Source organism: Amphiprion ocellaris, chromosome 12 (assembly GCF_022539595.1).
Source record: "Amphiprion ocellaris isolate individual 3 ecotype Okinawa chromosome 12, ASM2253959v1, whole genome shotgun sequence".
In the NCBI taxonomy this organism is placed as follows: domain Eukaryota; kingdom Metazoa; phylum Chordata; class Actinopteri; family Pomacentridae; genus Amphiprion; species Amphiprion ocellaris.
In genome coordinates, this window is record NC_072777.1 from 25,710,832 (window position 1) to 25,738,468 (window position 27,637).

Consider the following 27,637-nt stretch of genomic DNA (forward strand, 5'->3'; position numbering starts at 1 on the left):
AGGCCTCTGATATTTGAAATTAGACTGTAATTAACGTGATTTATGGATGGGCTACATATAAAATGGCACCAGTAATGAAAAATTGATTGTTACGGTGAATAGATTTATGCTGGAACACAACAATAAACAATAGTAAGTGAATGCAGCATGTAATTGCTTTTTAGCAACGGTTTGCTTTATGAGTCAGAACCTTCAAACTCCGGTGCCCAGCCAGAGGTGGTGAACTGCGTTGTCATTTGAAATTCCTACAAACAGCACAGTATAACATCATTCTTGCACCTGTTCTTCTTCATCGAGGTTGTCTGGTATAAGGTGGTGCTTGTAGGCACTAAACTTTAGAAGGCTTGGCTACTTTTAGCTGGAGTCTTTAGAGCAACTTTACTGTTGGTAACGTTACTGTTGTCAACACAGTGCAGCTGTGGAGGCTGTGATGATACTGGTGTTTGAATTCCCCTCCTGTTTTCGCATATCCATGTTATGATATATGGGCAATTAGCAAATATTAGTAGTGAAATTGTCCAGCTGTGACTGGAGACCCCCAAACACAGCTGTGGAGACTGACACCAAGCAGCAGTCATTCTTAATAACTTAATAACAAAACATTTGTCACTGAAATATCAACCAACGGTGCAAAATATCAAACTAAGGGGTGCAAAGCATGAACTGCACTCCTGTAGAAGCAGAAAAAGCCATCAGTACACAAAGAAAGAAATGAGATAGATTACTTGCGTTGTACCTAGATCCTTTGGCTTTTCAGTAAAGCAGGAGACAAAACAAATGAACAGCGAATGTGTGTCAGTCACAACCCTCTGCGGGATTTCTTTTAATTTGCAGCTTGCTTGTTTTTCTGCGTCTCCGGTAGCATTACAGATGCCGGTGCCTCAGCCTCAGGGAAGGTGACAGCTCATCGGGATGACTGACAATTGCACGGGGCAGAAACCTGACCGACGGAGTGGAAGGAGGGCGGGGTGAACAATGCAGTAAGTGCAACAGCTGCAGGTCAGTGGGCAGAGAGTGACCTGTTTTGGCATTTTAATGTGGACATGATGGCATTTGATTTAACAATAACTTCCCAGAGCACAAATATGTTGATAGTTGCAGACACATGTCCCCCGATGACTATATACCAGTCAGATTACACTTAAACTGTAATAGGTTTCTGCTGCTAAACCATGAAATGCAAGCATAATTGTAACAAATACCTATGCATCTATCCACTGAATGGACATTTTACAATAATCTTTACATTCATATGCAAATTACATTGAAATGTTGACATTCCAATCCACTTTCATTATCCTTTTCTTTTATTTTTGTGCCTCCACTCATCTGATTTGTTCAGATTTACAGCATTCATTCCCAGTGTAACCCAACAGCATCCGAAATAGAAGAAACACTCCGATATCCCATAGCTGCCTCAGGAGATTTTTAGTTTTATCTTAGTAGCAAAAACAACAAATTTGACCACACAAACATCTTTTACAGATCCAGGTAAGAAATGTGCACAGTTGCAGCGTAACAACACAGTAAAGCCGCTGCTCCTTCCCCAACCTCTGCTTTTACCGTTAAGTCCGACTGCAGCACAGATTCCAACTGGAGAATGGTACAAAAAGAAAACAAAAAATCCAATATACAGAGACACTGTACACACGCAGTCATATCAGAAATATCACAAAGTCATTCAGACAACACATGAGATATGACAACATGAGTGTATACACTGGACTAAACTGTCTCATGGGTCAGTTCGGCAGAAACATGCAACACCTGACGATAAAAGCGCGCAACTTCGTGTTGCTCAACAGAAACTTTCTGCACAATGAGCTTTCATTAAATAGGTTCATTATTAGTTTTGCTTATTAAACCCTGCTTATCTGAATCCCGAGAACACTGACCAGCGCATGACAAGAGCACGGAGGAATTCGGTCTGCACAATGTGATGCCGAGCATTTGAAAAAAAAGTGACTCTGATAACAGTATTTTTATACGAAATGACTGAGAGGACGATCTTACGACAATCTGTGGGCCTTTCTGAAGGTCGTAAGTAACTTATAAGCTTCGTAGACAAAATAAGAGACTTAGTAACCTGATGGGTATAATTTAAAAATACAGCAAAACAATAAATGTCAGCTGTTCCCACCTCAAAATAAAAAGAAACATGGGTTTGAAATAAACATGGCAAGAGAAAAGCTGTGTGTTCATATTATTATCATCATTTCAGTTCATAATCAGCTAATTGTTTCTACTGACATGACAGAAAGTGAAAACAGCCTGATCTGAATTTAAGCTAACAAAAATAGTTCATTATAGGCTATGAAGTTCTACACTTAATACTAAGCTTTTCATTGTGTGGCCCAGTATTAATCAAGAAGTTGTGTTTTTTAAATGACTTGGATAAACTATTGCTTCACAATAAAACAGCCTAATGCTCCTCTTTCTTCTCCCTTAGTGAGTTTTGTAAGTTAAACTTTGTTATTACTGATTTGAAAACCAAATTATCTGCTAAAATATGCATCCTCATTTGTCACCCCGAATGTGTGGTAAATATCACTTATTAGGGAGATAAAGTTTTGTTTGTTTGCTGCAACAAAACAGGGAATGTATCTTCAAAAAAATGCAAAAAAAAAAAAAAAAAAAAACAACCCTAAAACCCATCAGTTTTGCTACTGAAACTAACAAATTGAATGCACAGAGGCCAAACAGGCCTAATTGTATTGGAAGGTCCCACACATTGCACCAGTTTCCTCCTCAGTTATTTGGCATTAAAAACAAACTATATAACACAGCCATAGTTTTGAAAATGATGAATTTCATAATCTATGCAGCCACATAAGAATTGATATAATTAGCATACAGAATCATTGAGTGACCCCTCAAATATATACTCTGTATAGAAAGTAAATATATTCACATACAACTTTGTCAATAAATCTTTTTTTTTCTTAAATCTTAATGAGTCAAAGCATCACATCTATGTATATATATTTATATATATACTGCACCATTCAGTCAGAGAAAGGTAAACTGCATCAGAGGGTAACTAAAATGAGGGTGAATTTACAGTAAAAGATTTCATCGTGTAACCACTGGTCATGCCTCGCTCCAGTGTAAAGGCAGAGACCAGTAACGGATCATTTGTGTTTGACCAGCAAAATAAAAAATATAAAACTTTCATTTCATTACATACTTTGAATTTATACAGTGTAATATCAGCCCATGGCCATCACCTTATATCTCTGTAACAGACAACATTGTTGCTCTGCCGTGTGGCCGACCAGCCATCGTAATCCATCTCTGTACAAAGTGTGAGGCAAAACAGTCCAAAGGTCTTTTTTTTCCTTTTGTTTGGCTTGTTGTGAAAACAGCTCCGCTTGTCTCACTTGAGTCTGAGCAGTGAGAGTGGAAGGGATGCAAATGGGTGTGCTTCATGCAGGACAAAGGCTCTTAGACCAGCAGGTCTGTCTTGGCGTGGCTGTAGGCCATCAGTCTGGGCAGTGTTTGACAGTGTGACGTTTCTCCATCTGACCTAGACAGTACTCTCCATCACCCAGTCAGCGCTGTCTAACGTCCCCTTGCTGCCGCCCGTGTCCCCCTCCTCCTCGCACTGCAGCAGCATGCCATTTACAGACAGGCTCCTCTTAGTCCAGATGCTGCTGATCCTGCGAGGTTTGCTGCAATGCTGAGAGACGCCGGAGCCTGTTACGTCTCCCATGTCGAAGGACTGGCTCCTCTTTGGCTTGGAGTCCAGAGGCAGCATGAGGAGCCGGCTGAGGCTGGAGTCCAGCGTCCGGCCCAGCAGCGGCTCCCTGTCCGTGTGGGGCTTCGCTGTCGCCACCGTAGCGCTGCCCGATGCTCCCGGGTCAAGGCCCTGAGCCCCTCGAAGATCCAGTGAGGTGAAGGCCCCTAGGAGGTGATCCAGGTTGGTCCGGGGCTTGGAGGGAGCCGACCTCCAAATGTTGGCAAGTGTGCTGTTGGGGCTCAACGATCCCCCGGCCATGGAGCCCGAGGACGAGGAGGAGGAGGTGAGGCTGCTCTGAAGGGAGCCGCACTTGAACTCCACAACCTCATCCTTCAGAGTCACTTTGGCTTTGACCTTTGGCTCAGGTTGAGGTTGAGACTGGGGCATGAGGAGTCCGTTTTGCCCGAGTCGGCCCCCGTTGGTCTGGGAGTGCGTGTCGCTGACGCTGGTCAACTTCCCCACCGGAGGCTCAGTGTCTGCAGCTTTGTATCGCACCATGAGGATGACGATGAACACGAGCAGCGTGGCTACGATGATGCCTCCCACCACCAGGATCATGGTGCCTCCCAGCAGCTGGCTGGGCAGAGACTGGCACTGAGGGTAGTCATCCTGGGTGAAGAAATGTGTGCAGCCCACGACGTTGGTGGCCGTGAGCGTGGTGGCCGTGTCATCCCAGGCAGCCAGCACACAGAGATCGTAGCGGGTCCCCGATACCAGATTCGTCACCAAGAAAGCCTTGCTGGAGGCCGGAATCATCCTTAACAAACACAGAAAAGACAGTTCGCGGGTTAATTACTGAATTAACATAAAGACGTCTTCCTGTTTAATAGCTTGATAGCTGATGCCACTAAAGACAAAGGCAGCTGTGAAAACCTAGAAGGGTAAGACGGTAATGATTGAGCCTTCAGCATCTGTACACGGTACACATGTAATTGCAGCCCATGGAGACTTAACTAACTGCTGTTGTAGGTAATGCAAGCTCTATTCACTGTGCAATTTTTTATTAAATGAGAGCCAGGATTTCCATTTGCAGTCCCAGGAGTTCCTCTCCACTGCTAAATCGCTGCAGTTGCTGCTTTAACAGACAGCCAACAGTAATTGGCTTTATCTCTCAGAGCCATCTGTCTTGCTGCAGTAGACAGAGAGTCCATTTGATATCAGAGCTCTGGACCACTGATAAATAAATAAGTAGAAAATACAGGAAAGGCCAGAACGACTGGAGAGTGGAGCACATTTTGTTACGGGCCAAACCGAGACTGATCTTGACCTGTGGGAAATGTCAGGTGTCTTTGTGGGAGGAACGGCAACACAAGGGAGTGTGTCAAGTGCTGAGGTTTTAATCTCTAGAGAGCTGCAGCGCTTTATGCACAGGTGTTGGAGCTCCATCCTGCTTCAACATCCACCATCAAGATGTCCAGCTGCCCCAGAGATAAAGAGCAAGTCTCCAGCTGCCCGAGGCAGCCTGCTCTGTGGCCAGCAGCAGAGGAGTGGAGGTCACACCTGCAGTTACAGACTACTTGTTTAAATAATATTACTCATTAATTTCCAGTGCCACAGTTTTCCGAGCTTTCTTGGCACGCAACTGAAAATATACCTTTGTGAAAGAACTTCATTACTGGTTATGGTGCAATGCCAGTTTCTGTTTCATATTGCCTTGTTATTTTCTTTTACTTTTAAAAAAATAAACAACAACATAAAACTAGGGCAGGGGTGTATTAACTCACTTGGAAGCCCTGGGGACCCTTTAAAATGCCCATTAAGTTCAGCACACATGGCAGCTTCATTATATTCTATAGCGCCTTTTTAAAACAACCAGTACTCCTACACAGCTTGCTTACTGTGTGTCTATTAGTTTATGGTAACTTGATCAAACATACATTATTTATGACATATAGATTTTGACACAGTCAAGATTTTCCAGTCGCGGGAGCCACCTTAAAGCTCTTTTCAGTTTATGGGATTTTTAAAACTGGAGTTCAGTTCGCTTGATCCAGACCCAGGGGGAAATACAAAAGATATACTGTCTAATTGTACAGTAGTTCCAGTCTGGATAATATCCACACTAACAAACCAACTCTGTACAACAACATGAGGACATACAAACTGAGAAAACACTGGACTGTTCTGGTGATGCCATCCTGAAAAATTCAAATTAAGAAGGGACAATGAGATTCTAGTGGCACAAAAATCTCACAGAGAAGTATCTGATTATTACTATGATTAGTTGGTTATATCTGTAGGCCACAAATCCATCCCATGTTTTCTTAACGATCCATATGTTAATGCTTTCCAGAAATAGTACTGGATGATTACAATGAGATCGCTTTGTTTTCTTAATTGATTTAAAGAACTGATGAAAGTCTACACAAGCTACAACTAATAAGGTGACATTGCTAAACTTGTGCTAATGTGCATTTGTTTTGCCATGGTTACCACATGACTTGCATTAATTATACAGATACATTTTAAGACTGATTCGTGAACAGTTCTTGAATGTCTGATGGACTTGTTACTAAACAGTTGAGGGACTAAGTTTATTTTGTACTTTGGAGGTGTGCTTTATCTGCCATGTGCAAATGCATATGCTATACTTGAAAATGCTAATGTGATAATTTGAGCAACTCAAAGTTAAGGGGGACTCCTCCCGAGAAAAAATGGCAGCACGGATGCCTAAATTTGACTGACGGGAACCTCTAGGGGTTGTGTCAGTTATGACTGACACCTGTCGGGAATGAAGGCAGAAATAGATTGTTAAAACGGAGCTACAAATCCATGTAGAGACAAGATGGAGTTGGATGGATCAGCAAAGCTTTGACTTTGACGTGGGAACCTGCCGTTTGCATCGTATCTCCTACAACAGTGGCTCCATAACTGTTTGAACCCAAACAAACCTTAAACAGGTTCATCAGAGTTGGCATTGATAATAAATGTACTTATATGCTTAGTTGTGAGGATCTTTTGGGTGTGTAGTGAAGCATGCAGAACTTTGCACACCACTATTGAGGCTGTTTGCTAGCTGCGACTGGCCAATTTCTGTCACATCTCACCAAAAAGGACCTTTATCTGACAGGCAACAAAGATCCAGAATCAAAACCATCACAACCTCGCAGTCTCGCTTTGCTCCGTCCCAATTAGTTACCAGCGATCAAACAAAAGAAGCTGTTTTTAATAATAAAAAAAATCCATTTACTTCTCCAACAACTCGCACCACAGTTCATTACACTATTATAATTGGCTGCCTCTGATTGGGAGTGAAATTCTTTAGCCTTGTGATGCTTCGGCTGTGTGCCGCTTGCCCCTCTGTCTGGGTCTAATTGATTTCAGGTTGTCAGCAGAGACTGGCTAATTCATTGTAATTCATAGGAATAAAGCCCAAGTGCAGACAAACCTATGCCCACGCTTATCACGGAGAGATAAAAGTTTTTTCCCCGCCCCTTCAGGCTGCAAAAGGCAATTTGTCGAGTGGCGTGCTTAGTTCCAGACGATGGCGTGAGGCCATAGCGTTAATCAGAGTGAAAGCGGGGACGAGAGAAAAGAAGTGTGGGAGACGAGACGAGGGAGGAGATGGGCTCTCGGGTTTGGCTTCTTTAAGGCTTTGTGAGAGATTTGTCAGTTACAGTTTTAATATTCTACCTATTTTCTCAGCTCAAAGAAAGACCTGACAAAACAGATAAATCATTACTGCAGGCTGCATCTTCCCTGTCCACAACCATTAAACTATTTCATGGCTCCGGATTTTTCCAGCTGCAAAAAAAAAAAACTAACAAAAAAAAAAAAAAACACACCCAAGACGAACCACACAAACAGAAAAAACAAGAACATAGAATCATTATTCATTGCCTCTATTGATTTCTTGAGGCTTTTTTTTCTTCAGACAAGTGCAGACAAGGTCATGTCAGATGTCTGCTGCCCCATTGATTCGCCCTAAACATTGGGGTGCCGCTGAGAAATTTGATTATACTTATAGAAGCAAAATTCCTAATGGCCTTTCAGTGCTCCTCACTGTTTGACTGTGCAGATTGTAGAGGATTAAATGGGCCGTGGCATTTTTCGGTGTCTGTTTCCATACCCTTTAATACCTTCTGGTTGCAATAAAACATCCCCTCCATCTAACTGTAATGGATGGATGCATTAGGAAGAGGAAGTTGTGCTGAAAATAGCACCACCTTCGCCCCGTGGTTTGTGTTACATCTCCACACAGTTGATTCAGCCAGCACTGCGGGAGGCCTTCAGAAGCCTGGCAATTAGTTCCTGTTAAAGAGAATCATGGCACAGATTGGAGTACATAATGGCTAACATGAGGGGAAATGTTCACTGTTTGTTGAAAATTCAAAAGAAGCTGAAGCAAACTGATACCCTTTGGTTTTCCAGAAGCAGCAGAAGAAGCTGAAAACACGGCATGGCTTTTTAAAGGAGTTTTTCCAAGTTTGCTCGCATACAGTTGCCCATTAACAGATCCAGTCGATGTAATGTTGGCAGTACAGCAGCTACACGAGATAATTAAGGGTAATACTACACATGTTGACCTTCTGTAACAGAACACGGGTTGAAAATAGTAAAAAAAAGTCAGCAGGATGACTGAGGTCTGCAAACATCAGCTAACACCAACCAGTGGTGTGAAAGTAAAACCAGTCATTGTTCATTTTATGTACATGTATCTTTGGTGTTGGGGAACAAATTCATGTTAGTAGGGCAACTTCCATGTAGCGCAGCGTAATTATGGACAAGTTACCTAAAGGGTCGAAAAGGTTTAGATTTGAGGCCAACCACAGAAGATATTTAGACCCCTAAGAGAGTTTTGTCTTTAGAAAGATGGACTCAGCATCTCTTACATGGTACCAAACCCTGCACTAAAAGGTTTACATTTATAACCAATTTCCAACAAGAAAATCAGAAAGTAATTCTCTATAAATGCTGTTACATTGGTACTTCCTCTTTGGAACAGAGAGTAGTGAGGTCTCCCCCCCCCCCATGTTATCATTCACAAAAAGAATTTTATGGAAAACCCAGTAGTGTGTTTGTTATTATTTGTTATTTGTTTGTTCTTATCCATGGGTAGTAGTCACAACAATGGTTGTATCAACCAGGTTGCTTTACAACTGATCTGCATTTTCAATTAGGTTTTGCAGTTTAGTTGTATATTAAGTTCATTTTTGGGAGACATGACTCCAGTACAATGTTGAAGCAGCGAAATCCCCCAATCCAAAGGGGTGTTTTATAACTTGGGAAAAACACTTGCAGCACTCAGCTGTGAACTAGAAAAACCAAACATTGAGCTAAAAGAGGCTCAAACCCTCTGTAGCGCTCAGGAAAACTGCAGTGTTGGTGATAATTGTCTGTGGTTTCTTCGCCATGAACATCATTGATAGTATAGAAATACTAATTCTTGCAGTTTTAAAATGATAATTTCTCAGTGATTGACTCTGAACTGTAAAATGTAGCATTATAAGTAAAGAGATTTTTAAGGATTAAGAGGACAAGCCGATTAAAACTACTTTATATATAATTTGTCAAGTTGGTTAATGTATAAACTAATGATATGCAATGTAATATAACTACAAACTATAGCTGCTACATGACAGGAAGTCTCTGCAGTTCTGCATTGTCACTATGGAAAGATGGTGTCCAAAGATATGGTGATTAGTTAATTCCCGATCCTGTTATACTCCTCTGACCTGAAATGATTTTTGCAGCTCAAATTTGAATCCTGGCTAACTTTGGCTGGAAAATACAGATGCCCTAGTTTAAAATCCACCACATAAACTTTCTCATTGGAACTTAAACTCCAATTTCAATTGGGTTGAAATGTAATTGTACTTTTTAGTCCATTTTTACCTAATGGATTAAAAAGTACAATTACAGTACCTCGATTAAAACTTTTATTGTATAATACTGTAATATTTTGCCCATCCCATTAACTTATAGGGTCAAATTATTAGAAACATTTTCCAATATAATGCAGTCCAGTACATCACCACCTCCCACTACAACTTCATGATTCACAGTATGTTTCATATTTATTCTCTCCATTCGTTTACTTAGCACTGCATTGCTATTCTGTTTCTATTGTTTATGGCATTTTCTGATACATTTGACTGCATTATCTTATATATTAACACATCCTGAAGGCAACAGACCCGTCATTCAACACTTGTGAAGCATAATATGTATACATTTTATATGCAAATGGTGTTTGCTACCAGATTTCCAACAATATAATGACATGATCTAGCCCATTTACTGCCTTACTCATGATCAACAATCTACAATATGTTTTCCAATACAGGATGTGAATCCAACAGGCTTTTCAACACAGTTAATATCCAGTAATGGCAGCTTTGGAGCTTTGCTTTCAGTCCTGACATACTATCTGTAACAGGGGAGCACAGGCGTTAAATCTCATGACATGTGACATTCCAGCCATTATGTGGTTAAGCATTACTCTGGAAACATGTTGCAATTTAACTGAAATATCACTGAAAGGCTGCAGTTGACATGTAACTTCCATTAAGACAGCCACATAAAGAAGCCTCAGCCTGTTCATGGCCCCATAACAAAGCACGATAGGGACAGACAGCAGGAATCTATCACCTATTCATGAGCAGGAATTAGGTGGTGCATCGCTTCGTCTTAGTCGGACGTAGGTGATGGGATACTTTGAGTTCGAATTTTTTGTTTAAAGATGTTTAATAGTACTCTGTTTTGAATAATAATTGTGTCTGATGTGGTTCTCCATAAAAAATGTTCAGCACTGTCCAAATTTGATTGACCTTTCTCTCCTGGAAAGACACTTTCTTGCATTACTGAGCAAACACCAATGTCCATATACACAACCCTTATGGTGTGGCTTCAGTATGTGGTCTTAAACAACCACCTGTCGCTGTCCCGCCCTTAACGAAGAGGGAGTTTGTGACCTCCATGTTGCAACCATTTGTTGCCATGAACTAATAAATGTCACTTGAAATTTCACATTAACATCAACATGACAGACTGAGTTCCATTCACTGAATGAAGACCATGTGCTATTGTTGCAAACTCAAATGTTAGTAAGTAGCTTATTTGGTCTATATTAAAGCTATTCTTTAATTTACCTGTAGATGGTGTGGAAAAACTGCAAATGTGGTTTAATTTAAAGAACTTGTTGAATGTGGCAAGTCAGTAATACAGGAAATAAACTGTGTTCAACTGTTCATCTGTAACCCAGTAACACCACATGTGGTTCAAACAGAATCCTATACACCTGAGATAAAACTAACTAAATCATACTAACCTATAAAGTTAGTCACTTCTCAACTCGCATATACTTTTTACAGTCTAACTCTATGTTTTATTCTGATGACTCTAACTTCTATTTGAGTACTTGTTGCAATAAAGTGGCAGTACTTTTAACTGAGTTCAGGTTTGGTTACCATGTAGCAGCTCAGAATAACCCAGTTTTCAGGATTCCAAAAAAAAAAAAGTCGTTCTTTCTGGCAGACAACAGCTCATTTTTAAAATGTCTGTTCTGGTTTTGAGTAAGTTCTCTAGGCCCTCAGGCCTTCACATTCACCCATCCTACACTAAACCTTCAGCTCAAGTAACAATATGCCAATCACGGAAACTAGAACAGTGATAACATTGTCCTCCAGCACCAGCGTTTGAAGAGGGAGTAGCTGACAACTCTTACATCTTGTGCACAACAGTGGGACGTGGCTGAAATGATGAAGTTGTTTGGATCTCTTGAATCACGGCAGCTACAGGCCTGTTTCCAAACTTCCATCCTTATCTAAAGTTTGACAGAGAGCAACCTCTGCTCAACTTTTCCTCAGTTTAACTCAGTTTTTATGAATCAGTCTGAGACACATTTCAGGCATCATTCAGAACAATGCATGGAAGACACAGTGGCCTTATTAAGGTGTGAAATCATATTTTCGTGGCAGCATAAAAGCTCTGTTTTAATCTAGTCTCAGTGTAGCTTTTACAAACATAATAATCAACCAGGTATGAAGCAGCGCTGACATTAAGGATGTGTTAATTCAGCTTTTATCTGTTTGACATCTTCAGCAGACATCAGTGGGTCTCAATAGAGTTAAGATTACTGTTACAACTCATAATAAGTCACAGCGTCTGCATGGAAAACTTGTTTCACTTTTTTGCTGATCAAATGCATTAAGAAAAAAAACACTACTGAGAATCCTCAGAAAGCTGATGGTTCAAAAAGCCTCGCTCTACATCACTAGTTCAATTGTTTTCAACTATTACCTCAGTGATACAGACAAAAGAAGAGTGAATAAAACCACAATGATGGTTTATGTTTTGGTCACCAAGTTCATTATTTCAGCTTTGTAAGAAATCAGATCTGCCTGCCTGGAATATCAAATGGATGAAATTGGTATTAGACCCAAGAGCCTAACTGGCTATTTCCACAGACAAGAAGCCAATCAAAGGCATGACTCAAGGGGAAGCCAATACAAAACGTTTGATTTTGCACTCGGAAATTGAAAATGTTTCCATAGTCCTGCATTCATACAAAACTAAATTCAAAAGAAAATCAATTTAAGCTGCAGGTTATGTTGTTGTATCATTCACCTTCCCCCTAATGACTGTTTTGAATCTGTGATTTGTTTTTTCTTGCTAAAAATGCCAGCTGACAGTTCTCCCTTTAAGTTTTCATGGCCATGTGGTTGCACCATTAACTTTAATCGATAATTCAGATCTATCTCATCTAACATAGCTGTCAATATTTTACTAAAAGGTTTAACCAGTAGAGTCTCATGTCCACAGAAGCTGCAGTTATGCTCCAACCGTCATCACAGAGAAAGTAAACCAGGAGTACCTGAACTAGTTCTATCCACCTCAATACTCTGACAGACTCTTATGAGATTGATTCAGCTGGGAAGTTTTGCTGTTGATTTTTCATTGCAGTTTCTTGTTGGACCTGTCATAACCCGGCTCAATGGCCATGACAAAAGAACGGGAGGAGCCCGCTTTCCAAAATAACCCAAATAATTTATTACAACTGAAAATAAGCCAAACAAATAGTAACTACGAGTATGGGGTGTGTCTTGTCTGTAATATCAGTAGTGTGTAGGTGGGTGTGTGAAAATGATGTGGTGCGAAGTGTTGAAGGGTGCACTAACTGTAACTGGAGAAGCTCTTTCTGTTGCTCAAATGTTAAGCCTTGTGTTTGCACAGAAAACGCTGAGACGGCAGGACACTCTTCCTGATCTATGGCCATAACTCCCATTTCCATTAGTTTTGTTTTTAACATCACCTTAATATTTTCTTTTAATCATTTATCCCCCAAACTAACACTAATGCTCAGCAAGCCTCACCAACTGTTCTTTTGTACACTTTTCCAAGTACTCCTCGGATGGAGCAGCAATAAATGACTCAACTTCTGACATTTTGAGAATTTATTCAAAGACAACTACAGCATAGGACAACTTTACACTTGCAGAGGACCTGTCAGGCACCACAAGGCCACCGTGTGCACTCGGAGGATCACCCCGAGCCGGTATGGAGCTCTCCCGCTATCTAATGGACAAAACCCCGCTGTCTAACTCTTCCCTAGTCTTCATGCAACGACTAGCGGCGGGTTCTTATGCACCGTTGACCGCTGGCCCGGTTGGGCGACTAGCACGCCAGCAACCCTCCCGAAACCCAATCATGCTCCCAGGCAAAGCTTTAACCGCACGCGTTACAGCACTACCAAGCCCCACGCAACGAACCCAAAGGGGAACGCTGCTACAGCCTACAGGGAAAACTCCACACCACCATAACAACAAAGCACACGATACCTTCTTACCTGACACTCCTGCTACCTGCGTAAACAAACTGCAGCCGAGGAACCACGCCGAGTCCACAGGGTAAATAAACAACTAAACATAGATACAGCTTTGAGTCTACATTAACAATACACCATTTAACTTACCCCGACCACCAGCCAAAATAAGCTATGCTCTTCTCCTCTGTCCCCACAAACGCACGGACAAAACGTTTACCGTCAGTATAAACACGGAAACAAAAGGAAACAGGTGCGCCAAACACTTTTACGCACGTGCGCTCTCGCCGGCACAAAGCACCAATTAAAGGTCTGAATAGTCTAAATGCAACACAAACAAATCCCGGAGGTACCCAAAAGCGGAAACTCCTAACAAATATATTACTATTAACTTCGGCACCAATCATTAAATTCCGGCCGAAAAAGGACCAAAATGCGCAACAAATTATCCAAATGTTGCAAGTAATCAACACTTCAAACAAGGCAATTTACTCACTTGCGCAACCAAAACGGGAAAAAAAACAGCTGGACGAGCCCACATTTTGTCATAACCCGGCTCAATGGCCATGACAAAAGAACAGGAGGAGTCCGCTTTCCAAAATAACCCAAATAATTTATTACAACTGAAAATAAGTCAAACAAATAATAACTACGAGTATGGGGTGTGTCTTGTCTGTAATATCAGTAGTGTGTAGGTGGGTGTGTGAAAATGATGTGGTGCGAAGTGTTGAAGGGTGCACTAACAGAGAAAACTAAATAAATTGTGCATGTGGCTCAGATCAGGGAGCAAGGAACCTCCACAGGTCACTGGAAGCCAGCATATATAGTGGAGGTGGAGCAGCAGGCCCAGGTGCTCCACATCTCAGTGATTTTACCTGGCCAATCCCAGTACCTTGGAGAGAACAGATGTTATTAGCTCCTCTATTAGATATATACACGGGGCGTCACAGACCTCTACTGGCAATAACCCTGCTTACCAAAACTACTGCAATTCAATCAAATTTTATCAGGGCCTTAGTGCCAAACAATGTGAAGACTGTTGAAAAGCTGTGGTCAGTTAGTCTTCTTGTTTTTTGAAAGGAATCACATTTTTGGGGCAGTAAAGGTGTTCTGCAACTTGTGGTGAAAATTGTATGGGTTGTGCACATGGGAGTATGCTAGTTTCACATTCATCATGGCATATTTAGATGTTTCACCTTGAAGCGAGAAGTTGTTATTGAGGGCCTTCAAAAGCCTGAAAAGGCACAAAACCTGGCAAATGAATCAGAAGTGGTGGATATTCATAGCCAGTATGGATCTCGGGACTGGGAGTGGCCCTTACACAGTTTCAATGAAGTAGCCCTTGTGTTATGTCTCACCCATTTACAAAATTTGACAGCTACATGCAGCCTCTCAAGACTTACAAAAAAAGTCTCTTGGAGCTTACCAGTGAATTTTGAGGCAATGTTTTTGCCATTTACAGATGTTTTACTTTAACAAACTCTATAGAGAATTAATCAGATCTACATCACATGTGGTCAGTCGAATTATAAGATCTTCATAGTGTTAAATGGTCAAATTTTTGAAGTTTGATTGAAAACTGTGTCTGTGACAACATGGTAATTTCGATGTTTCCCCATGACACAAGAATTTGTTGGAACTCTACTGTACTTTGTCTAAACTGTCCCATATTTCTCGAGCTTAGTAAGAGTCACAGCATGATGACATCTATCAAAACTAAGTCACAGTTACAGCGCATCTACTGGCAACAGGAAGTCAGACTTAAATGGCAAACACCATCTCATTTACATGAAACTTACATTGTGTTGTACACATGATGTACGCCAACATAACATATAATGAATGCCACATAACAGAAAGTAATTCATTTATACAACATCCAATAAGGCCTGAAGACACTTATTTATGTGATGTGCCCAAAAGTGCACAAAGCTTCAAGGGCAATATCATCGCCGCTTGCAGCTTTAACTTCTGTAGCACTTTTCATACAGGTTAGTGCAGTTCAAAGTGCTTTACAGATGAGCAATCAGCAGATAATAAGACAGTACAAAAGAGAATCATTCCAGAATTACATAAAACAAGATAAAATAGATGAAAAAGAGACTTCCTGAAACTTCCTGAAACAATGTGGCATTCCTACCCCCTCTGCTCAGTGATTGGCTACATGCAGAGATGTGAAAGCAAGCAGGTTTTCAACATCTATCTCAAGTTTCTTCACTTTCATTTTTCACACAGTTACTTCAGTTAACAGCAGGCTGAAACATCACAAATACCTGAGAGAGACTGTTCAGAAAGAAATTTGTACATCATTTGTACGATTCATCACTTCAAGACTGCAGTTAAAGACACAAAAGACAGAATTCTTGGCATAGGATGAGGACAGCAGTGTATGTAGCTAGAGAGATTCCACGACAGCAGCTTTTTTTTCAACCAGCTTTGATTGCAACCATTCAGATCAGATATAAACACTTGCAAATCCTTTTAGAAGTGGTTGAACAAAATGCCACACAGACTAATTGAGTCCAAGCACACTATACTGTATATACACTAAGGTAATACTAAAATACTGAGCTGTACCCTTTGTCATGCAAACATAATAATCCAAAAGGTAATTTTACAGTGGTATATGCTGCTGTGAGCTATGCTTTGCAAAAAAAAAAAAAAAAAAAAAAAGATATGAGAAGACTTATCAAAAACTTCTGTATTTTCATGAAGCTGGAAAGAGTTATTAAGCAGTCTATAAGAGTTCAGATACTCATCACTCCATAGTCCAGAGTTACTGTTTAGTCTCCTCCCAGATGTGGACTCCCATCTAACATGAGTCAAAAGGCATGACAGAATAATCAGTGAAGTGAAAAATTAGCCCAGAGTAACAACTAAGGTTTAACTTAAAAAAAAAAAAAAAATCACTGCACTCCTGCAGTTTGCCAAAGAGCACCTTGACAGCGAATACCCAATAGAGATGCTATGGAATGATCTCAGAGAGCCTTTCACAGCAGACATTCCAAGAATGTGGCTGAGCTTAAGCAGTTTTCTTCTGAAAAATGGTCCACAATTCCTCCACAACATTGTATAGTTCTAATCTGCAGTGACTGGCAACACTTATTTGAGGTTATTGCTGTCAGAAGAGGTTTGCCCAGTTATTAAGTCCAAAGGTTCATGTGCTTTTTCCATCAGCACTGTAAATGTTTAATGGGTGCGTTCAATAAATACACAAAAGATTTTAAATATTCATATGCTCCGTCATCTGGCACTGATGATGAAGATCAGCTCACATTTTATGTCTAAATAAGGCTGAAAACGACTTCATTCCACAGGGCTCATTGACTTTTCTCGACGCTGTAGCTGTCTGCAGAAATGAGCAATCATTTGTCATTTTTCATGGAGAGAGTGGCGAACAGCCCTAACTTTCCCTTTGTCCCACTGTTGTTGACATGTTCTTACTTTATAGTTGTCAGTCAGGCTGTGTATATATTTGTAGTTTCTGAAACTTCCACACCTGTTAAAGTGAGGTAAGACAATAGACGGTGCTTAGTTTTATGCCACACATAAATGAGGAGAGACAGGATGTTCTTCGGGGAACAAATTATTACAAGTGACATGGAGCATAAAGAATTGATTGAACATTCTCATTTATTTTGCCACCTGAGTCTCATTTTCTCACAGTCCTAAATGTGAAGGTACAGACAATTTCAGTTCAGCCTGGTTTTTATGGCAACCAAATTTTGTGCAAAATGTGGCACACTCTGCAAATCATCATTTGCATGTGTGATGTGTGTAAATGAGGCCATGATAAACTGACTTTTCAACAGCTTCCATTTGTATAAGCACTGTGTAGCTTGGTACATATGTTATTTTAAAGCTTTTGTTATGTTATATAATCCTTTTAAATGTTTATATTTTAAATGCTGATTTACTAACAAAAATGTTTAATGCAAATGAATAAAAAATGTTCATGCTTAACAGATAAATAACACTACATTAGTAATTGCTCGAATTCTACTGTATAATTATGCAAATGACTAAAAGCATTCTTACTACATCATAATCGGGGTCAAACAAGAAAGAAAATATGCTTCATTAGAAAGAGAAATATTGCAACGAAAGGGTGGCCACAGTCCTGAGGCTGCTGCATAACATATCTTGTGTCTCATAGTTTTGAGAAGAGAAACTGATTTGAATGGCATTAAGTAATTGGATTTTTTTCCCGGCCTGCTTTTGCATGTGTTTTAAAGGCTGCAGAGGTAGAATATACACCTTATCTAATACAGAGTGTCATCCCCATCAAATACTGCTGGATGACAGAACCTCCTGCCTCCTATGCTTAGAAATTCCCCTGGTTCTGGACTACGGAGCATAATCGAAAACAGAACTACAGAGCGTTGTGCTTAGTGAGGGAGACATCATTGTAATGAGAGGTGTTTGAAAAGAGTTGTTTTTGCTGCTGTTGATCAATTTGATAGACAATACAGACGTTGGATAATGGATGGATCCCCTGGGTGTGCCAACATCAGAGCAAAGTATTACAGAGAACTGCTGCACTCATTCCAATGGTGGTGAATCTTGCTGTGTGATTCTGAAAACACTACACTCTGTAAACACACATCATTCGGGGTTTAAGCACAATACATCTCTGTTTAAGATCAGATGCCCATTCTGCTGAGCCTCTCATTCAAATGCTGTGATTCTAAGCCATTCCCCACAGATCTTTCAGTAATGAAGACATACTTAGGGCTACGAAGATACAGAAACAATATTGACGCTGCCATAACGACAACTGTAATTTCAAAACTGAGCAAGACTGCTGTGATTTCAAATCAGAGAGAAAACGATTTCAAACATCTTCTTCTGTAAAGTTTTTTTATTTATTATTTTGCTCTACAAAAGGATGCTAAGTTCATGGAAAACTACATTATTACCTGAATAAACGGAACTTTTTGACTACAGGGGTGCTAAAGTTGCTACACCCTATGTTTTATCAAGTTATACTAGCAGATGCAATATTAGCATTCATGCAAAATTATAGACTATTAATGAATCGTCTTGCAATCACATTCCTTTTATATGCTGGTTTTTCTCCATCATCTCTGAAGCAGAATATCTTTGGCTATTAGGTACTCCATTGTGCTCACCAGCTAGTTAGTAACTTTTTCTGAGTTTTGGACTGGACCGGTAATGTACAGTGGTACATTGTAGTATTTCATTGTAGTATTTTTCATACTTTTTGACCCCTTTCTAAATCAAAATGACAAAACTTAGAAAATATTAGCAGGTTTTCTTCATCATGAACCTTTCCACATGATACAGTATTACAAACAAAGGTCTAAGTGGTGAAGAAAATTTGCATTCTTGCAGCTTTAAATAAACTCAATAATTTATTAACCAAAATTTCCACAAAACATTGCCCACATTCCTAAATATATATAAAAAAAACATGCAAGTATTTACCTGTAGATCAGAACCTCATCATCAGAGCAGTTGTATTGGAGCTGGTACATCTTCACTTTGGGCGCTGACTTGCTCACCGTCCACTTGACCAGCGCTGAAACAGCTGTCACCTCGGAGACAGACACCACCCTCTCCGGCTGGCTCTTGGGAGTCCCCTTGCTAATCCTGGTGGAGCCTGTGATGTCGGAGAGCCGTGACTTTGGCTGTGCTGGTTGCCCGGTGCCATTGCTGAGGTGGGGAAGCTGGACGATGGACACCTCCACAGAGGCAGCGGACTCCCCAGCTACATTAGCGGCAATGCAGGTGAAGGTGCCGTAGTCCTTCGAGGTGGTGATGGTGATACTCAGGGTTCCATTGCTAAACACTGCGGTTCGGGAAGAGTTGCCAAGCAGCCGATCATCAGGTGAGATCCAGTGGATGGTAGGCAAAGGGTCTCCAGTTGCTTCGCACCGTAGACTGGCTGTCTGGCCCTCCAAAACCAGCATCCTGTGGGTGTGCTGGGTAATGAGAGGTGGCTGGCACACAAACTCTTCCTCCTTTACATTCCAGAAGTAACGACCCTTCAGGGCAGGTGGAGAAGCACAAGTTTCCAAGTCGTCATCTCTCTCCAGCCTGCGCAGCCACAGCATCTCACAGTTACAGTGAAGCGGGTTCCCACCCAGGCTTAGGGATAGCTGGGGAGCATACGGCGTGGTCAGGATCATTGAATCTTGGGCTCGGGCAAAGATTGGATCTGGGGGTAGCTTCTGCAGGCGGTTTGACGTCAGATCTAGTCTTGCCAGCCTTTCCAGGTCAGTGAAGGTACCCTCCGGAATAAAATCCAACAGGTTGTGGTCCACACTAAGTTGGTGCAGGTTAATCATCTGTCGAACTGAATCCCAGGGCAGAGACATCAGGTTGTTGTAAGAAAGATCCAGGTCCTCCAAGGCAGGTGCCAGGTCTTCAAAGGCCTTTTCATGGATGCGTCCCAGTTGATTGTTATTGACAATTAGGTGCTGCAGGTTGACTAAGCCTCGCAAATCATCAGGACCAAGCTCCATTAAGCGGTTGTTGTCCAGATGGAGTGAGCGCAGCGTTTCCAGGTCACCAAAGGAGAAGGGTTGGATGTAGCCGATAGTGTTCCTAGAGAGAGTCAGGTCCACTAGGTCGGTCATGTTGGCAAAGTCCTGCTGTGTGATTCGGAGGATGTAGTTACCTCCCAGCCGGAGCTCCACTGTGCTGCGGTCGATGTCTGGAGGCACAAAAAGAAGGCCTTTGGAGGGACACAATGTCCCCAGAGACTCGGAGAGATTCTGGCATGAACAGTACTTGGGGCATGCATGGGTGGTCATCACTGTGGCTCCCAGGACCAGTAGGCAGCAGATGATGTGGTCCATGGTAGAGTCATACATATAAACCTGTGTGAGAAACAGAAAAGAGATAGGTTAAAGATAATATTCAAACACTTCATCAGCAATTCAGCAGGCCTCTCTGAAAGACCTCAGATGGCACTTGGGCACAAAAGGGTTTAAAAATCTGAGAGGGAGCCACAGGCCCACCTAAAACCTTAAAATAATTTCCCAAGAACATCTGTTTAATTGGACCACTTTAAAGTTCTGTCTGCCTCATTTGAAATCTTTATCTGATGCCCACAGGAATCATTAAACTTTTATCTAGTCTACCAAGTTCCTGTGGCAGCCTCACGGGGTAATGTGAATCTGCCTTAAGTTTTAAGCAATCTATGTCGGCTTTGGCCCAGAGGACTGAATCTTTACCGCTTAGGTTAGAGATTCCCCCCAGACCATCTTAAGTTGTAGGGATCTGACAAGACTTTGGTCCAGCTCAAATGCTGCCATCACAGCTGTGGGCAAACAATGTTTTGATCCTTGACTTTGACATTTTGCTCATGGGCCTGAATTAGACATGACAGAGGAGAATCAATAAAGGGAGGAAAGACAGAGAGAAAAAGACTTTGATAGTAGGAATAAACTTTTTTAAACGTATATTACAGCTAGGTTCTTTTTTGAAACTTTAATCTTAAACTATAGATATTTAGAATGGTATCTGTAAAATTTTACATTGATTTATCAAATAATTTCTGAGGTAATTAAATTATTCAGCATGGTTCAGTCCAAGAAAGTGACCATTTGTCGCCAACGCAAATACACTTAGAGTGGATTTAGCAGGAAAAATACTTTAAGAACTGTCATACATTTTGAGTAATATTCATGCTTCAGTTTTAAGATCTTTACTCAATAAACATATATCAATAATAGATCTCTGTTAAATCGCCAATACTGAGTACAAAAGTATAACTGGAATGAGTGTTTGTTTGTGTAAAGGCAGTGATCTAGACCTGTGGGAAATATGTGGAAGCTACTATTCACTGAGTAGCCAAGCAGCTGGTGATGAAGCATGTATGAAGCAAGATGCAAATGTTTTGCCTAAAGTAACTCTCAGCATTTTTTTTATTTATTTATTTTTTTTGGAGTAGAATTTTATTACTGCACTTAGGCACGACTGGAACATTGGCCACAGCGATGCAGCTAAGTTGCGATAGTTCCCAGGAGAAATAAAGCACCTTGACGCTGATATTTTATTCAACACAATATACAGCCTGTTGTCAATGTCGTGTATCTTTGTGTTTGTCTTGTACGCTTTGTTCCATAATGGTTCTCATGAGTTATCGACCCCCAGAGGGACACTAGAACAGTGTCTGTGTGGGAAGTCATGTGACCCGGGGCCATTTTTCTGGGTGGATAGAGCACTCAGGTGTAAATAATGCTGTAATCATAATGTAGTCATGTGATCAGGAAGCACGGTGCAATAATTCAAGTGCACAACATTAGACAGCGGGTGCTCAGAGACACGGCGTGAGCTGTAACGGCTGCCTGCCGGGGGAACTGTGGTGATAAGCGGTATTTTTATGGGGCAGCCATAAATTAGCATATCTCTGTGGTCAAATAAAACAGGACCTCAAGTGCAACCACTCATTCTAACCCACTACACACAATGTTGCCTCTTCTTTTGTTGCACCGCTATTACCTTAGAGACACTCTTACAACTGTGTTTATTCACTTTTCTACATATGCTAATCTCCCTGACATACATTGCAGTGTAATCACTCAGATAAAGACAACCAAAAATGGATTCCGAACGGATTCAGAGCACCAACTGTGAACATTTGCACATCATTTCATGCACAGCAATATTATGCAATATTATTATTCCGACAACAACAAACATACAGATAAACATTATAACATAAAATACGGAATTCCTCCCAATGTAAACTGAGATTATCCTCTTTCTCCTTGCTGGCTCACTCCCACACATGGATACACACATCTACATCTGTGGAGTGCAAATATACTCTCACAGACGGCTGCACACGCCCACATTCCCATGTCCAAACACCCAACACACCACTGCATAACCAAATACGTTCTGATGAATCATGTCTCCGCACTTAGTTTACCTATCTCTGCGCCGGCTTTCAACCTTCAACACAAGGTTTTCTGCCGCGCAAACTGTCAACCGGCTCAAAGTCATGGGAGTGCTGACGGTCATAACGATGATTATGACTTAGTTCAGTTCAGTGAAACAGCTGGAAGGATGTTGAGGCCAACAGCTGACTGTGTGGGCTAAAGCTCATAAAGATGAGTGTGAAGACAGGAAGAGCAAGTATGAAATTTCACATTCAACATGTTTTCAGCAGAGCAAAATGCATTTGAACATTTGGTGGGATTAGGATGTGGCGGTATGTAATATGTGATGAATCTGACTCAGCTGCAGAGAGAACCAGACATGTATTCAAATGGGCCTTATGTAAGGGACAAACCTTTGGAACAACCCATTTATTACTCCGCCATGGAATGCAGCGGAGTTATGTGATGATCAGTGTACATCTGTCTGTTTGTCTGTCTGTCTCAAAAACGGACGAATGGATTTGGATGAAATTTTCAAGGGTCAGAAAAAACACAAGGACCAAGTGATTAGATTTTGGCAGTGATGCTTATAGTCTGGATCCACAGATTCATTAAAGATTTCTGTATCATTGTGAGACAGTAGCATGGCGTCACTGTAACTATTACAACAAAAGACCACTACGCCAGCTGTCTGCTGACGAGCACATGATTGCGATCCTACTACAAATCGGCCATTGTGGACTTATTAGGACTGATCCATTGGAAATCATACAAGGAACAATTGATTAAATTGTGGGGGTGTTTCCGCGTCCCATCAATTCCTGCCTACGTATTTAGGTTACGGTTTGGTATCCGTACATAACGTACACATGCATAACAGACGCCTGTGCTCAGGTCATTTTTGATTAAAGATTTCATCCGTCGGAAATAATACGACTAAGCAGCCTTGGCGGAGTGCTGCGCTCTCTGAGTGCTTTTCTTGTTTATCAAAGTAAGAAGTAAGATTTAGGAAAATGGTAAAATCACTACAGGTAACAGCTGACAGTACAAGAAATACAAACAGCCTGATGAATATGTAATATGTAATAGGTTGTAGATAACCCAGGAGTTTAGCCTGACCACTTTATTTGGAATTACACCTAAAACTAAGCAACGGAAAGGTCTGTACAATTAACAGTTCACGTGATTATCTTACCAATCCCATTCATTTTCTCTTCCAAATAAGGTAGTCCCACTTTTGATTTGCTGTCTTGATCAACAAGACACATCACAGAAGTAACTTTGTTTTGTAAAAAGTAAATGTGAGCGCTGAAACTCAACACTTTCTGCATATGTTTCGCGCTAAAAGCCCGAGGGCACAGTCTTGTGCTTTCCTAGTAGTAAATTAATTTGAAATCTATGCATTTCAGCTGAGAGGAGTTGGATCTGACCTGACTGTGTTGCTGGAATGAGTGATGTGGAAATGAACGTTACGCTACATTTACCGTGAGTGAGCAAACAGGTAACGTGACCCTCTCTGTGCTTTTTATTTGGTATCTACTGGTGACCTCCCCAGGTTAGTTAATGCTTTAAAGTTGCTTTTCACCTTATCTCCTTTTTTAGAACTCACCTGAGGCAGAAACTGGTCTATTTAGTCTCCTGTAATCCTGCCAGCTTTAAGTGAGATGCATGTGCAGCAAAAAAAAAAAAAGGCCTTAAGAGAGAAAAATCCACTAAAATCCTCTGTGTGCTGAACAACAATGCAAAGCTTGATCAACTGATGCTATCTCTGCTAATCAATATTAGATCAACGGAGCGATATATATAGCAGAAAAATGACAGATTAATATCATTACCCCAGAGTGCCTGAAATTTCATGTGCCGCTGATTAGTTATTTTGCCTCAAACTCTGGTGCAGAATATGGTACATTGCAAATGACCTGCAAAGCCCTTTTTAGAATGTGCACACGGGGTCTGGGGAGCACAAATAGAAGTGTTCCATCACCGAGAGCGCAGCAGCCCACCGAGAAAGAGCATTTAGTAAATCATCCGGTCAAAGTCAAGGGCGCTGTGCGGAGGATGGATGGCGCGGGGGTCAGGGAGGTAGCAAAACGAGATCCCTCCTGACAAGTCAAGTGTGGCGGCCGTGCAGGTGGCTCGCTCATATGTTGAGCAGAGTCCGGACAGCAGTAATCAGGGGAAGGCCTTGACGTGAACACTCATCACGGCACCTGACAGACGCTGTTCTGGCGACCCCAGGGGCCGACGGACTCCGAGCCTCGGTGCGGAGGCGGACGGCTGCAGAATCGTTTCACGACAAAGACTTATCTGCACACGGGCAGGCCCACACTGCTACTGCAGATAGACTTGGAAATGCAGGGCTCAGTGTTGTCATGATAACCACAATTACAATACTACTTCCATGCAGTTGTGAAAGATTGAAGTCAATACTGAATCTCCCGAACAGACGCAGCCGTCACTGACTGTGTTGTGCAAGCTGAAATTCCATTTCAGCGTGAGCTCCAGAGGATACAGAGTCTGCACAGACAGCACCTGAGTTTGAATAGTAAAGAGAATGAGAAAAAGTCGGCGGGCTGTGTCCTGACAGCACACAGTAGCACCCAACTACAACAACAAAAAAATAATGCAATGGCTGAAAAATGGAAGCACACCAAACTGGAACCCAGTGAGTCTATACTGCACCATTAAACTATTACCAGCAGATAAGGACACAAACTGAGGCTACATATCTAAACCCTGTGCAAGAAAAGCTGCAAAAGATACGTTTGTGTCTCTGATTGCATCATCACCTGCTCATGACAGGAGAAACAGTAGATATCTGATTGTACTGAACTGCAGAGATGATCTCATGTAGCATTCATTCAAAACTAGGGGGTTTTCAGTTTTTAGACTGAAACTATGCCATCTATGCTGTGGAAAAACTTAGCTAAGAGAGACCAGGAGTGAAAAACGCAACATCTTTGCCAGATTTGCTTTTCTATATTAGACAGCAGCTGATCTGTCCAAGTATTTTTTACATTTCTTAAGGGGGATTTAAGACCAGGATGGTTGTTTCCAGCTTATTTCTCAACTTGCTGCAACTACCATCAATGATGAGAGTGGTTACAGGTTTACATTTCTATTCAATTTCTATTTTTATTTCCATTTTTATTATTATTATTGTCTATATTATCTAATTATTTTTATACTTTATTCAATTTGTGTTACTCCATTCTCTTTTATTTATTTTATTTATATCATTTTATTATTTATTTCACTTTATTTATTTATTTATTTATGCATTTATTTAACTTATTTACTATTATTACTATTGTGACCATTTTTAGCCTTGTGTTTAAGGTTTTTCCCGCTATTTTCATGTATTCCACTTGTTCTTTCCCTTACTTGGATGTGGCATTTCATTATTTCAGTAGGTGTTGTTGTACTAATATATCTTGAAAAACTTTATCATTATTTTGAAAAGCCTGCTGTTGTTCAATATACTTCTTGAGTATCCTTGTTTTCATTTTTTTGTTTGGAAAGAACTTTGTAAACATTTGTTATTTAAAAGGTGCTATATAAACAAAGGTATTATTACTGTTATTATAATTATTTCATGAGCACGTGACCACACCCAACAACAGCCAAAGTGTCACCTGTGTCCAAGTAGAACTCCATTATTGTTACATCATCTAACCAGAGTTTTCAGGTCACAGAGATCCAGCACTGTCCACAAAACCATCAAATCCACCTCTAGTGGTATAAAATATCATAATGACAGGAGGAACTCAACATAAGTGACACAGTAAGAATTCAGGATACCAGATCAACACCAGAAACAGACAACACCAGATCAAAACCACTGCTTACTTCCACCAACGAGAGGTCAAAGGTCACCAATCAGGTTTATTTTTAGGTTAACAGGTTAATTTAAGCAATTTTCATGAATGCCGACTGAGTCAAAAGCATCAGGCATCACCACAGACAATACTAAAAGTGCTCTGTCACAGAAACTCATCCAGTGTGGAGTCTATTTTTGCATATCTGAGGCGTGGGCAGGTGAGAGTTGTTGTTGAACTGTTGGAGTAGGAGGATGTATTTAAGTACCTCTGTAACTCTGATGAGCACCGAGCTTCAGTGTGTTTTTCATTCAATTTTAGCTCACACTTTTCTATTCACCCTAAACTCCATGAAGAAAAAAGCCCTTCAGGTTCCCAGGCTCCCCTACAGTCCCCTTTTTGTCCTCGGCCATAGAACTGGACCAGTGTGGGCTCACTGTTCTACATCATGTGCCACTGGCTAATGAGAAAGGCCCGTTCATTTGCTGGTGAATAACTTCACCCTCCTTTCCTAAAATGCATGACAAGACTCCTCATTAATATATGGCTGACGGTGTGAGATTTCCCTGTAGGTTTGTTATTTCTCTTATATATCACCTCTTCTCTGACTCATCCACAGGTTTGGAATTGGTGTCTACAGGTTGTCTTTGGAATATATCTGTAAATTAACTCTCAGGGAGTATATGAATAGTATACGGTGACGCACGCTCAGTGAGAACAAAAGTAAGAACCCTGCTCCTGCTGACATTTGTTCCTTATACTGGAAAAACAGCAAGATGACGATAGGGAATGTTAGTTGGAAACTTTAAGCTGCTGGTGGCTTTGACGGGCAATTTAGAAGTACTATATGGAATTAAAAATAATATTAAGAAATAAAAAGAGAGCATGAGAGAACACAGACTTCAAAAGTCATAATGGTGAAGGCAAAATTACTCTTCCCCCTCTCTAAGGCATTACCTTGCAGCTGTCAGCTGAAATCATCCCAAATCATCTTCTGACAGGTAGACGCTGTAGGAGGAAGATATGCCAGGACTCTCTGCTATGGTCAAGGTTAGATATTGTCTATTCTGATGTGACTAAGCAGACAGGTTATCTCCTTAGTTGTCTGTAATCTAAAATCTGACCTTCTCCCAACTACAATATCTACCTGAAGATCAGAGAGAATCCCCGGAACTGATGCTGGCATAGATTGCATGTACTGCTGCCCTGCCAGTGTCACTTCTCCTGATATATCAGTAAACATTACTTGCAACTTAAGCCATCTAAGTCTCCAGTGTGTCACTCTGTCTGCCTCTGCACCCTCTCTTGATGAAGCTAAACTTCCACAAGAGTAATTATGTGATAAAAACCTATATTGTAACACAAATCATTTCACATCAATTAAATTAAATAATCGTCTCTTGTATTATGATTTTCCATAATGGGGCCAATACTTTTAATGAAACTTAAGTATCCATTTCAA

At 40.9% G+C, this 27,637-nt stretch overlaps 1 protein-coding gene across 1 annotated transcript in view; it reads right to left on the bottom strand.

The window, feature by feature from the left end:
- Positions 1 to 1,404: 1,404 nt before the first annotated feature.
- Positions 1,405 to 27,637, bottom strand: part of lrfn2b (leucine rich repeat and fibronectin type III domain containing 2b) — a 175,869-nt gene continuing 149,636 nt past the window's right edge. Inside the window, exons 5-6 of the mRNA XM_023276333.3 lie at positions 18,951 to 20,347; positions 1,405 to 4,496 (exon numbers count right to left, since the gene is read on the bottom strand). Coding sequence (XP_023132101.1) covers positions 3,527 to 4,496; positions 18,951 to 20,341 — 2,361 coding nt within the window. The 5' untranslated portion in view covers positions 20,342 to 20,347 and the 3' untranslated portion in view covers positions 1,405 to 3,526. The remainder of the gene's footprint in view (positions 4,497 to 18,950; positions 20,348 to 27,637) is intronic.